The 14,092-nt window shown below is 43.6% G+C and overlaps 1 protein-coding gene across 2 annotated transcripts in view; it reads right to left on the reverse strand.

The window, feature by feature from the left end:
• Positions 1 to 14,092, reverse strand: part of Plxnc1 (plexin C1) — a 146,552-nt gene that overhangs the window by 7,465 nt on the left and 124,995 nt on the right. For both annotated transcript variants that reach the window (XM_026397059.2, XM_077798584.1), the window contains 4 exons: positions 4,702 to 4,756; positions 2,270 to 2,301; positions 2,066 to 2,173; positions 709 to 872 (listed from right to left, as the gene is read on the reverse strand). In XM_026397059.2, coding sequence (XP_026252844.1) covers positions 709 to 872; positions 2,066 to 2,173; positions 2,270 to 2,301; positions 4,702 to 4,756 — 359 coding nt within the window. The remainder of the gene's footprint in view (positions 1 to 708; positions 873 to 2,065; positions 2,174 to 2,269; positions 2,302 to 4,701; positions 4,757 to 14,092) is intronic.

A 14,092-nucleotide genomic window follows, 5' to 3' on the forward strand; every position in this document is an offset into this window, starting at 1 on the left:
AAGAGATGGGTTGCTGCCAGGCTTAGGGCAAGGAGCGAGAAGACCTCCTTCAGCCCTAAATGGAATGCACATTACAATCAATAACTAATTCTCATGTTATCTGAGTACTGCATTTGATAAAAGCATGAATTTCTATACACTGATAGCCTGAAATTTGCAAAGTAATTGATTATTTTAGGAACCAGTAAAAGTTTCCTCTAATGGAAAAACAGTATGGTAAAACCACAACATATTAATTTTTCATCCTTTGCTGGTCTAACATTCTAAACAGTCTCTTTCATGCATTAAAGATAACTTTATTTTATCCTAAAGAACAGGATTCTTGGCATAGAAACAGTTTCATGCATTGTTTAAAAATAGAAAATAGCAGCCAGGTGTGGTGACACACGCCTATAATCTCCGTGGCTTGGGAGGTTGAGGCAGGAGGTTTGAGGCCAGCCTCAGCAGTTTGGCAAGATCCTAATCAACTTAGTTAGACCCTGATTCAAAATAAAAAGGGCTGGGGGTGGCTGCATAGGTAAATGCCCCTCGGTTCAATTCCTCATCCCCCCAAAAAAGAAGCAAGAAACTACTTTGATGCCATAGCTTACCAAGCCCAAAGATTCTGATAAGAGATAAATGAATCCTTCTGTAACTATCTCTGCCCTCCTTTTAGTTAATATTCTGTCCTAGATTCTTGGAAATGTCAATAATCACCTACATTCCCACCTGTTTGTTTTCCAAATATGTACGACATCAGGATCTGTGATTTTTTTATTTTCAGCCTGGGCATCCAAGAAGTCAAAAAAGTATTTTATAGCAAATGGGGCTCTGCTGTTGGGTAAACTCCAAATGCTTCTGAAAAGTTTTTCAAGCACAGAATGAATTGCCACCTGAAAGAGAGCGTGAGGTTTGGGAAATTAAAAAATATGGTAGTGGTTTTGAAAACATTAGAAAACCAAATCAAGGTTCAGGGAAAATGATGTGCCAACCAGAGAAAAACAAGCTGAGAAGGAAAATGTAAAACTGTCAAATGAGGCCAACACTCACAGTTTGGGACAAAGGTCCTGGGAGTCTTTGCCCAGGTTTAGATTTGGCTGGTAAGCCTCTTGCTCTTAGCAACATTGTTTAGTCAACAGAGAGGAGATGGTGGCAATCTCTAGGAGTGGAAGGGCTGTCAGCTGTAGGGCTGTATACATAAACCAAGAAGCCACGGAGGCTTTGCTTTTATTAATTATGTTTAGCCTGGAAAACTCAAGCAATGTTGCTCTGTTTCCAGATTTTTTCCTGCTGCCTGTATTTTCATCATAGGATTTATTGTGTACTTTCCAAAGCATTTGAGTATATTATAGAAAAGCAAATAGGCTGAGCTCTCTGGGGAAGCTGAGAAAATCAAGAGGCTCAGGCTGTCCTCTGCCCACTAAACAAATCTCCTAAACTCTAAGCAGATTCCCTGCCATCCATAATCTGAAGCAAGCATGCCCAGCAAGTCACTAGGGCCAGGTGTTGATAGTAGCATTTATATTGCTAGTCAATCCAGGGAGAAAAAAGAAAAATCACCACCAACTTGTGTTAATGTCACTAAGAGCCTGATGAAGTAAAATTTGCTCCTGATCTGGTATTCTGGTGGCTTCCCCATGTGACACTTATATGTGAACAGAATTTCTAATTTTAAAATGAAAAAACCTGGTAACATTTTACCAGGTTTATAGCCACTGACACTCTCCCTCCTTCATTTTATTTGCAATTCGAAGAAGGAAGTTTATTGCTTATCTCTAATAACAAGTAAACAAAAAGGAATAATTATGCTGTCAACCTAAAAAATAACAATAGTGAAATGGTGGGTAAGGAACAATATTAAAATCCCTGATTGAAGACTTACAGTAGAAATTTGTAAAGTGCTGTTATCCTTGCAGTTTATAAAAAGAAGAAGGAGATGGGAAGTGTTTACAATTTAAACTTTCATTTTGCTTTGCTAGAAGGCACAAGGGATTTGTAACATTTTCACACTTCAGTGGAAATTAAGTCAAACACATCATACACCCCCAAGGTAGCCGTAAAAGCTCTCCCAGAACAGTAAGTGTACCTTGGTCGACAGCAGCTTTGTCAGATACATTTCTTTTACTTTGAACTTGTGTTTCCCTCGATGTCTCTTTCCTTGCACATCTTGGAATGCTTCTGAATCTGGTAAAATCTAGAGGGAAGATGGAGTAGAAGTGTTACCTGAAGAGACCATTTGTGCCACAGAAGGCCTGTGATTCAGCAATGAGCAGAGAAAGCCTGAACTCACCAAATGGCAGTGGTCATCCGAGTACTCCACATCTGAATGCCAGAGAGAGGGAGAGAAAATAATTCATTAAGAAAAACAAACAAATAAACACCCCAGGCCTAGTTAGCCTTCTCAAGGTGAGCCCCACTTGTGCTGGAAACCAAGAGCTCTTCCTTGTTGCCTTTCCCATGCTGCACCTTAAGATCTTAAGAACAGTGTAAATGCAGGATGAGTGGGGACTAGAGCAGAAAGCAGGTTCCCTGTCCCTGGAAATGTGGAAACAGGCTGAGTGTCAATTTGCTGGGACAGGGCAGGAGGGGCTCAAGCCTTGTTATATTTCATTTAACAAATATACCTGCAGCACCTCCTCTGTGGGGAGAGAGGGGTTGCTGCAAGGCTTAGGGCAAGGAGCGAGAGGACTTCCTTCAGCCCTAAATGGAATGCACATTATAATCCATGAGAGTCATGAAACTACTAATTGCACAATTAGTTACAATGGTGGTAAGGATTATAAGAGAACTATAAGCCAAGGAAGTAACTAACAAGGCACCCATCTAAGTCTAGGAGTTTTCTTTAAGGAAGGGATGTTGAAGCTGAACTCAAGAGTTAGCCAAGTAGGTGGCCAAGACCCCAGGATGGAAACGAGTGTGCCCCTCCTAGGACTAAAGAAGGGCAAGGAGGTGGCAAGGCAAGAGTGGCATAGAGCCAAGACATTCTCCAGGGAAATCAAAATTATGGTCAGAAAAGATAGAGGGAAGGGAAGATGGGGATTAAGGCATTGGATTTTTTTTTTATTTTTCTTTTTTTGTCTCGAAGATGAGAGAGACCAGGACATCTGAAATGCTGATGTGGAAAAAAAGCAGTGATGGCGAGGGAAAGCAGTCAATTAAAAAGCAACCACTGGCTCACTGACTAGAGAAGAGCCCAGTGGTGCAGGAATGCTCAGAAGGCTGAAGAAGATGGAGAGTTGTGACCATCAAACTGGCCTTGGGAGGGGGAGGAAGGAGCAGCAGTGGGCAGGTGCAGTAGGTAGGCAGGTTTGGTGCTGGATGTTGAGTTCTGGTTTCAGTCTTCTCTGTGCAGGATGAAATCATCTGCCGACAGTCGGGAATGCTGTGTGGTCGGGGCTCTGAGGCAAGGTTGACTTTGGGGACAGAGCTCTAGGGAAACTCAGTGGTGGTAGGCAGAGTGGAGACTCTGGTCAAGCTGACTACCATGTGTGTAAGTGACCCCAGCAGCTGTTGAGTGAGTTTTTTTGTTTTTTTTTTTTTTTTTTTTTGCAACTGTACGCTGTAGGCTCAGAAAAGGCTAATATCTGGGTTCACCAAAGCTGGGACTTTGACAGAGGGGCTTCTGACAGGGCAGAGGGGCAGGGCCTTGGAGTTTTAGCAGAATAGTAATCAAAGTGATGGCTTTCAGTGGGATTGGATAGGGAGGAAGCAGAGACTGACTATCTGGAGTCCCAGAAAGAGATCCAGACCTAAGATTGTACTATTCAATCCCCAGATGACAGGCTCTTCAGAAGACCCAGTCTTTGAGGCTTAAAAAAACCAGCTTTCCCCCTTTTCACAACATAAGGACACCCTCCTCTTTATGCCACAGTGACAGCCACTCTCCAAATAGCACCACTGTAGCTTAATAAAGTAGTGGAGGGTGGGAATCTCTCAAGGGGTATCCTGAAAGCTACCAAATATTCATCAGGAGCCCTGCAGCACTGACCAGTTGCTGGAAACTACTAGTTTCAGAAAACTAAAAGTCTGAAGTCCCTCCTTCCAGCAGTATGGGTGAGAAGGTGCCTGCTAGGGAGAGGTCCAGAACCCTCTGAGGGCTGAGGACAGGCCTTCTTTGCTGGGGTATAACTGCTCTGGAGACAAATCCAAAACAGGAGACCTAGGGACTTTCTCAAGGCATTACCACAGTATTTTTCTGCTCTGAGGATGTCAGAAGAGGACTTTGGATATTGGCCTGTTGACTTTTCCCTAAAAGCTCCTTCTTGAGTTTCTACTTTCCTGAGAAGTTTGCAAGGTGCTATCACACTGGATTCTCCTAGTGGACTATCTTGTTTGTTCAGCTCTTGCTGGGCTGGGGGTTATCTGCAAGTTTTCCTCTCAGTTTGCCAAGAGGACCTCATTGCTATCTCTCATCCTACTGTGCTGTTGGAAAAGACCTATAAGGGCTGAGATTCTACCCTGAGTTTAGAGCCATTAAGAGGCAGCAACTTCCTTTATGCTAGGCCGTCTGGGCCAACCACAGTTTACAGTTTCCTTTGCTGCTTCTTGCAGGGCCCTTATTCTTAGGACTAGAAACAGATCGAAATGGCTTTTCTCAGCTTTCAGAGAATTATGTAGCAACAACTCTATCTCAGCCTTGTGACAATATGTCTGAGAGAGGCAGAAACCAATACTTTATAAAGCTGGGTGAGAACAAAAGGTTAACAATATTATATTGGTTACCTGAAGTAAAATTTGCTATCTTCTTAAAGACTTTTATAGTGGATCCATTTGATATCTGAAAGCAAAGATAAAAAATATATGAGTTTTCAAAATTTAATGTATTTCTCAACTTCACTCAGGAATTAGATGGCTGGATGGTTCTTACATTCCCTCACTTATTAAATCAAATATTTATCAAGAACTGCTATGTCCTGGGCACTGTGCTCGGGCTGGGGCTACCTAGAATGACAAGGCACTGTCTCTGCCCTCAAGGAACTCATGGTCCTATGGAGGTGACAGATAGATAGTGAGGTAAGGAAAGTGCCCAAAAGATAGAGGCCAGGACGCTGTGGCACAAATGGCCACTCCCCAACTTCTCAGAGGTCCAGGGGCCTGGGTCAGTTTTGTTTTTTGAGGCTCCTACTTGTTATGGGTTGAAATATTTGTGTCTCTTCCAAATTCTTCTAAATCCTAACATGATGGTATTAGGAGGTGGGCCTCTGGGGAGGTGATAAAGTCATGTGGATGGACCCTCAGGAGTGGAAGTAGTGGCCTTATAAGAAGAAACCCCAGAGATTGCTCTCTGCTCTATTATGTGAGGATACAGTGAGAAAGAGAGTCCTCTGTGAACCAGGAAGAGGGCTTTCACCAGACTCTGGACCCACTTGTATCCTGACTGTGGACTTCAAGGTACCAGAATTGTGAGAAATGAATGTTTGTTGTTTAAGCTATCCAGTGGATGGTATTCTGCTAGAGCAGCCTGAACTAAGACACCTAGTATATTAAGAAATGAAGAAATACCAAAACAGGTTCTCAAAAACTGGCATATAAAGCTGGGTGTCTACTCTACGACAGAGCAGTTTCACATGTAGGTCTATATTCAACAAACTAAGCAAATATTCTGATAGTAAACTATTTGAAACTGCCCCATATTGGAAATAACCTGAATACCCATCAACATTAGGATGAATAAATAAGTTGGAGTATTTTCTTGATTATAAAACAATGAAAAGGAGCTAACTACTGCTACATGTCACATGGGCAGATTTTACAACCATAATGTTGAGCAAAATAAGTCTGACAGGAAAGAAAGCATACTGTACAGTTCCATTATATAAAGCTAAAAAGCAACTCAGTCAAATTATGATATTAGATACTGGAGAAGAAAGTGGGGCTAGTGATCAGGAAGGGACAGGAGAGGGTTTCTGTTTCTTGACCTGGGTGCTAACTACAGGATGTACTCATTTAGTGAGAATTCATTTGGCAGAACCAATGACTTGATCTTTTTGGTAGGTAGTAGTGTTTTTTTTTTTTTTTAAGGATAAAAGTTATAAGAATTGCACATACTTTTTAACAAAAACTTGGCAAGTCTAACACAGGAGAGTGCTTATCATTGACTGCTAGGTATGTAGTTAATTGAATGTTCATCTAAGAACTCTACCTGAGTGACCACCACCCATATCCTGGCAGGAGCATTTCAAGGTCTTGAGAACGGCATCCATCACCTCTTCCCAGGCAACAACCACCCACCCTCATCCAGACGTCGTCATTTCTCCAACTTCCATCACATTGACGAGTTCTGCCTATTCTGTGCTTCATAGAAGGGGAATCATGCAAAATGGACACTAGCATTGGGCTTCTGAGGGTAAACATAAGGTCTGTGATGTTAAGCCACATTGTTGTGTCTGCCAGTAGTCCATCCTTTTTTATTCCTGTGTTCATTGCACAAATATGCTACAAAAAAATTGCCAAACAATAAAACATACATGCTGTGATGTGGCCGAACTTCAAAACACGCGAAGTGAAAGAAGCCAAGTCTCAAAGGACCACATGTTGTATGATCTCATATACATGAAATGCTCAGAATAGGCAATTTACACCCACAGCAAGTAGACTACTCACTGCCTAAAGCAGGGAGGGGAAGAAATATCAGAACAGCAGCTATTATGAAGACAACAATAAGTGTTGGCAAGGATGTAAGGAAAAAGGCACACTCATTCACTGCTGGTGGTACTGCAAACTGGCAGCCAATATGGAAAGCAGTATGGAGATTTTGGGGGAAATTGGGAATGGAACCACCATTTGACCCAGCTATCCCTCTCCCCAGTCTATACCCAAACGACTTAAAAACAGCGTAATACAGGGACACAGACACATCAATGTTTATAACAGCACAATTCACAATAGCTACACTGTGGAACCAACCTAGATGCCCTTCAGTAGATGAATGGATAAAAAAGAAATGTGGCATATATATACAATTGAATAAAAAGAGAATAAAATCATGGCATTTGCAGAAAAATGGATGGAGTTAGAGAAGATAATGCTAAGTAAAGTTAGCCAATTTCAAATAACCAAATGCAAATGTTTTCTTTGATATAAGGAGGCTGATATAAGGGAGAAGGAACATCGGAGGAATAGACGAACTCTAGATAGGGCAGAGGGGTTGGAGGGGAAGGGAGGGGGTGTGGGGTTATTAATGATGGTGGAATGTGATGATCATTATTATCCAAAGTACAGGTATGAAGACATGAATTAGTGTGAATATACTTTGTATACAACCAGAGAAATGAAAAATTGTGCTCTGTACTTTTTTTAAAGTTATAGGTGGACCCAGTATCTTTATTTTATTTTATGTAGTGCTGAGGATTGAACCCAGTGCCTCATCCATGATAGGCAAGCGCTCTACCTCTGAGCCACAATCCCAGCCCCTGTGCTCTATATTGTAATAAGAATTGTAATGCATTCTGCTGTCATACATAAATAAAAAATTAATTTAAAAAAATGACTATACTTAAATGAGACCAGAAGAATTCGAACTATACCATATTTACTTTAATAGAACCATCTTTGATGTAAAAATTTTATATCTGGACTGGGAATGTGGCTCAAGCGGTAGCTTGCTCGCCTGGCATGCGTGCGGCCTGGGTTTGATCCTCAGCATCACATACAAAGATGTTGTGTCCGCCGAAAACTGAAAAATAAATATTAAAAAATTCTCTCTCTCTCACTCTCACTCTCTCTCTCACTCTCTCTTTAAAATTTTTTTTTATATCTAACACAAGAATTTATTTCTGAAATAATCTAAAGGACTTTATTATAAAAACTATTTCATTTAAAACATGTTCCTGTCACATGGGCTCCAAGAATGGGTTCTAAGAATGTTTGTTCTCTCTTTAAAAAGAAAAATTATTGAATTACCTCTAAACTAAAGCCCTTTACTAATAAACACTACTGTTAAAAAGTTCTTATAGCTGTTGAGCATGATGGCACATGCCTATAATCTCAGCAGCTTGGGAGGCTGAGACAGGAGGATCACATGTTTGAGACCAGTCTCAGCAACTTAGCAAGGTCCTAGGTGAGAACTTGTTTCAAAACAAAAAATAAAAGGGGCTGGGATGTAGCAGAGTGGTAAAGCACCCCAGGATTCAATCCCCAGTACAAAAAGAAAACAATTCTCACAGCTATATGATATCATTACTTAAACTTCAAGGAAATAGAGAAAAAAATGGCTAACATCCCTTTATGTTATTAAATACTAGTTATTGGGTTGCCTTCCAGTGTCTTTTTCACATTAAATAGTTATGTTTAAAAAAAAAAAAAGAGCAAATGCTAATGAAAACAGGGCTTCCTCTCGGGCTGATGACAATGTTCTAAAAGTAGATGGTGTCACTTTGCACAACTCTGTAAATGTATCTAGAGCCACTGGATTCTACACTATGAACAGGTGGGCTTTAAGGTATATAAATTATAACTTAGTAGACCTGTTAAGAAATTGCCACAGATTTTAAATGTATACATTGATAAATACTTTGACCTTACTATCATGCTCATGCTGTGCCTAGGTAAAGCCTGTTTTGGAGATGAAGTCAAATGTCCTCACCTGAAACCTTCTGGGACCATGAAGCCCAGGGCCAAGTGGCCCTCTAGTGCCCTGATAGGTCCTGGGAAACAGCCAGGTATAGAAGTGACCTTCAGGGAAGGAGAGATGAATGCTAAGATCCTAAGGGCAAACTTGGCTCCTTATTTAAGTTGTTTTGAGGGAGGGGCTGGTCCCCAATAGTTTAAGATGAAGTGGGTGAAGAGGAGGTGGCAGGGAATACAGCTCCCCACCTTGGTTCTGGGATCATGGCAGGGAAGCTTATGTCCTTTCTGAACATTATCAGCCAAGCGATGTGTCCTTCCACTGAAGCTCCAAGGCTGTTCTAAACTCTAATGCCTGGCCTTCCCCAGTTTGGGGGGGAAAAGAAAAACAAGAGGCTGGTCATTTCTCTTCTAGCCTGCTGCACATTGGTTATCAAAAAGCCTCCCTCACAAGCTTCTAAGGATTAAACCTAATCTTCAGGTCACACCCATGGAGAGAGGAGCAGAGAAAGAGCCAGCTCTTCAGGGGGCCCAACACAGCTGTCCAGCCAGCTGTGTCCAGCCAGTCCCTGAGTGATGCTAGAGGTCTCCAACTGCTGGCGTTGGAGACATCTCGAGGGAGGAGGGCTGGCTGGGTGAGCAGGCTCTTCAAAGTGTCACCAGTGGGGAATCTGAAGTCTTGGTGAGCTCTCTGACTCTGCTATTATTACCAAACATCCTCTCCTTTCCCTTGAGCCGTTCCTTGTCTCCTGGCTGATTTTTCAGTTCTCCTCCATATTTGATGCAATTCAGGTCAACGCCGTGTGCAGGCCCCCCTCAGACATCCTCACACACGGTGCTTATGGGGCTGTTTGAACACAGTTACAAAATTCCTCCCCACGAGGAGCTGGCTATGCTCTGTTTCTAAGCCAATAAATATCTTTTTATAAAAGGAAGCCGGTGATTCATTCTGGGTAATTGTCAAAGAATGAATCCTGAACGGATCCTGTTGAGTGTTGAGCCAATACTCGGCTACTGTCAGACGCTTTGTTTTGCCAAAAGCGAGCCCCCTCGCTCTATAATCACAAACACCAGGGACGGGCCTCCCATCAGCAGCGCTGCCAGAAGTTCAAATGTCCTTTCAAGAGCTGGCAACGTCTTGCTGCTGGCACTGTGCTCAGGCATTAAGATAGTGTAGACACAGCTTGTACCAAGGAAATTTTACTCTGAAATTATCTTCCAAGAGCCAGTGTAAAAGCATTTTATTAGTGGATGAGTTGTGTGTGTGTGAGAGAGCGAATTTTGTTCACAGCTGCTCTGGGGCTGGAACGTTTCCACCCCATGTGACGCTTTAACTCTATTATAAGAACAGAAAAATCATTTACAGATGTTTGTGGGGGGCGAAAGGTTTCCGCTTCCTATTTTGCACAAGTCAGCTGTTGCCGAGTTAAGGACAGAAGTGCCTTTTTGAAAAGTGCTTCAGAATCGGAAGGGTTAAAATTGTGATGCTGTTTGTTCGGTCCTAGGAGCTCCACATGCTTCCTTAAGGGTGACTCATTTAATCGTCCCATCCTCCTGTGAGGCAGGGAGCATTCTCTAGGCTCCTACTTTTAGAGGATGAAAACCAGATTAAATCAGGGAAAGATTGATGTCCCTTGATGGATCTGCAGCAGGATTGCTTCTCCCACCCAGAGCAGAATGGGGGCCCTCGGTAATTTCAAGTAAAATTCTTCCCAGTTTCACAGTCTTCCAGGATTCACAGTGACTACAAGGCTACCCTCTGATGACGCCAGCCTGAGGCAGGACACAGCAGACATGACTGTAGATACCCCTCGTCGGAATTAGAAGTCGAGACCACATAGGGAAGAAAAGGATCCTGTAAATAATTTAAAGTCACTCCTAAAATGTGCACGAGCATGAGATTTCTTTTTTTTTTTAAATTGTTTGTGAAAGATGAGGTTTCAGAGAAGCAGAGTTAGAAGTTGAGGACCCACACTTTTTTTTTTTTGAAAGAGAGAGAGAGAGAGAGAGAGAGAGAAAGAGAATTTTTTAATATTTATTTTTTTAGTTTTCATTGGACACAACATCTTTATTTTCTTTTATGTGGTGCTGAGGATCGAACCCAGCGCCCCGTGCATGCCAGGCAAGCACGCTACCACTTGAGCCACATCCCCACCCAATGAGATTTCTTGATGTCAAGTATTATCTGTAGGGCCTAAGTTGGAGATTATCCCATAAAAACAGATTTTCTAGAAATATAAGGTTGCACTTATATTTAACCTTATAAAACTGTCATTTCTATGGACCAAGACACTCAGCTATTGGCAATTTCATATGGTTCAGCCTAAGAGAAATAATGGAATTATAGCTGTGGATTTTATGGAAAATGATGAATATGATCTGAATATTATGATAATTTTTCCTATTGGAAGAAAAAAAATGCTAAAGACACAAAAATCAATATAAATTACCTTGTGGGAGCCCTTACTGGTCTCTTTCATTACTGAAGCCACCTTTCTGTCAAAATGGTATTATCTGAAAACAGAATTCCATCCCACGAGCATTGTCACAGCGGCCACCCGCCAACATTGCTCTCTCCCCGTCAATACTGTCCCCCTCACTGATGCGCCAAGGCTGGAGGCAGATGAAAAGGGAGTGGTTTTTTTTTTCTTGGGGCCAGAGGGACCTTGCACAGTCCTTCAGTACATTTGAAAGGGGTTGTTGGAAGATTCTCCACAGACACATCCACTCACACAGAGAGCACAGAGCTCCAAGGGATTCTTGAAACTAGAGGAAAGACCCAGAGAGCTCCTGCTTCTCCATTGTTGACTTGAAATTAACCCTGGGCCCAGGAGCAAACTCCCTTCGGGGTCTGTGAGAGAGAACCCTCGGTTCTTCCTTCCTCAGGGAGTTGGGCCTCCAAGTGTGTGTGAAATTGGGAACTGAAGTGTTCTGGGTATGTTGGGGGGGTTGGTACTGCTGGCCTCCCTCGGATGAAGGTGACTGCCATCTTCAAGGACAGCTAGTCACAAGAGATGTTAAAGTGGGATCAGAAACAAGGAAGCATTTTATAACCCACAGCCACGAGATTCATCATAAGATCTTAAGAGACGTTGCCCTTTGAGTTTAATGTCAGAGGATATTAACTACCAGGGTATCTATGTCATTCATCAGGCCCAGCTCTCTAGCCAGGTTGCTTAGAGGTTGGGAACAGGAGGCTTGGCTCTGGGTAAGTTTATTCCTCTGGCCCCGAGGAAAGCCACAGTTTCTACAGTGATTCATTTTTCATCTGCATTCAGCCTTGGGGCATCAGTGAGAGGAGCTGTGTGACCTTGGCCAAGTTTCTTCACTTCTCTGGGCTTCTGAGTGGGAATAATGGCAATATTCATCTCACGGGGCACAAAAGAGGATGAGAGGAGTTGCTGTTGATAAAAGCCTTTAGAACCATGCCCAGCATGGCAGCAGTGTGGCCTGTGCTCTCCATGCAAACAAGCACCTCAAGGCATTCATGCTTCGAGAGACCTGCAGAAGTGGCTCATCCTTTCATTTTAGGATCACAGATGACACCCGACCGAAAGGACCTCTAACCTTCCCTAAGAGACACTTTGGGACATTCCTAGGAGCTTTAAATATCTTTTGAATGGCAGGAGTGGCCTTGGCAGTGACCCTTTCTGCATTGCCGACTCTTGGGGTGAGCAACAGTCTTCAACCACACAAGATTCATCATCTTTTCTGCCTCCCCAAACCTTGCATTATCAGAAAAAGAGGTGCAATCTGTAGAGGAAACTTCCTGCCCCCCAAAATACCTTCCCTGCACCGTTGATACCACCCCCTGGCAGTGTGGATGCAATGACACAGCACAGCAAGAGTCACACAGGGCTCAGGGGAGAGGAAAGAAGCCTGGACTGCAGAGAAATTGGCCACCTGGGCCTGCAGCCCGTGCCACTGATCCCACCTGCTCCAGAACAGCGTGGTCCCCTTCACAGTCAAGCCCACAGAGCTGAAGCCGGTTACAGAGGCACTTAAGGAAAGGCTTAATTATAGGGAGAAAGCCGCCTCCGCCTTAATGTGTTTGGAAAGACACCAGCTCACTTAACCCCTTGTCTGTCCGAGACTGAAGGAGACTGGAGCAGAAATTCACTCTCCCCTGTGTTCATCTGATGGAAAACAGTGGGGGGAGGCAGGGGACAAACAGCTCCAGCCTAAAATAACAGGGTGGTTGTGAACACTGATGAAGCCAGTGTGTGTCCATGGTGCTGGGCACTGGCAGCCACAGCTGTCATCATGCAATGCCAGAATTGGCTTGTGTGCCATCCTGTAGGTATCTGGGGGGCTGCATCTGGTCCACGGAGATGCTATATTTTTGCAGATCCCTCAGATCCCTCTAGAAACCTGTTCTTCAAATATACAAAGAGCCAGTCATCCTGGGGAGACCTGCTCCACTCTATTCGCCCCAAGGGCAGAACAAGGCAAGAAGAACAGGGCTCCAGCTCCAACAGCAGGGACTTTGTTTAGATAGGAGGAGGAACTGGCCGTCAGTAAAGATTAACTTTAAAACCGAACTAATTTGGACTAATTGGAGGGAGGTGAGTCTGAATCACTTAAAACTCTGAATTAGACCCTATTTTTAAATGAAATATAGTTTTTTGCTTTCAAGCACTTACAGTGACTCAAACTAGGGCGCTTTAGTAAATGAATAAGAGTGATAATTAGCATCTTGTCTCTTTGGAGGGAAAAGCGAGTGCTGGAGGAGAAATTTTTTCTTTCATGAAAGGGCAGAAGCAAACTTCAGCCCAGCCCTGTCAAATTATTCCCAATTTTGAATCTGCAGAGGCACTACTGCATCAAGCACAGGTCGAGGCAGCTGAGGGTGGCAGAGGCTTTGCTTAGACCAGTCTTTAGAACACAGGGCTTTGGAAATGGCCCAGGCTCAGAGAGCGCAGCCGATGACCTCCAGTTTCCTTCAAGCTCTCTGCATCTATTTGCCTTATGGCTCAGCTTTTTAAACATAAGGAGAAGCCTTTAAGCCCTCATGTCCTAGTCTCTTGTCATTTATTACCACCATGCAGTGACGCTGGGCTATGAGGCCAATAAATCATTGGGACGGGAAGTGACTACCGGCCGGATTAATTTCATTATCATCCTTAAGCAGATAGGTGTCTAGCACAGCCAATGTCTCTGTGAAGAGGGATGTTCCATCTCCCCTGACAGGCCCTCCCCGTGCCTCACGGACAGCTATAGTACCTCTGTTTTCCCCGCTGGAGTGACCTGTCCTGCCTTTCCCTACTAAAGGCACCGAGTGGCCACCTCTCTTTCTGAGGGGCCCACTCTGTGTTGCACAGGTGCACAGAGTGGGGAGGCTCAGCTGAGCAAGGCAGGCATTCTAGCCAGGAGCATCAAAGCGGGGTACTGGTGGCTCCACCCCTTCCTGATGTCTAGAAAAGCTTGCCACCCAGACACAGGGAGAGGAGGAGATGGCCTGCAGGTCTGGAACTCAGAGCTTCTCAGCGGTGCCATAATAAGCCCCTCCCTGGCCACTTTCACCCAGCAGGGCAGTGCCTCCCACTCG

This window comes from Urocitellus parryii, chromosome 5 (genome assembly GCF_045843805.1).
Source record: "Urocitellus parryii isolate mUroPar1 chromosome 5, mUroPar1.hap1, whole genome shotgun sequence".
NCBI lineage: Eukaryota > Metazoa > Chordata > Mammalia > Rodentia > Sciuridae > Urocitellus > Urocitellus parryii.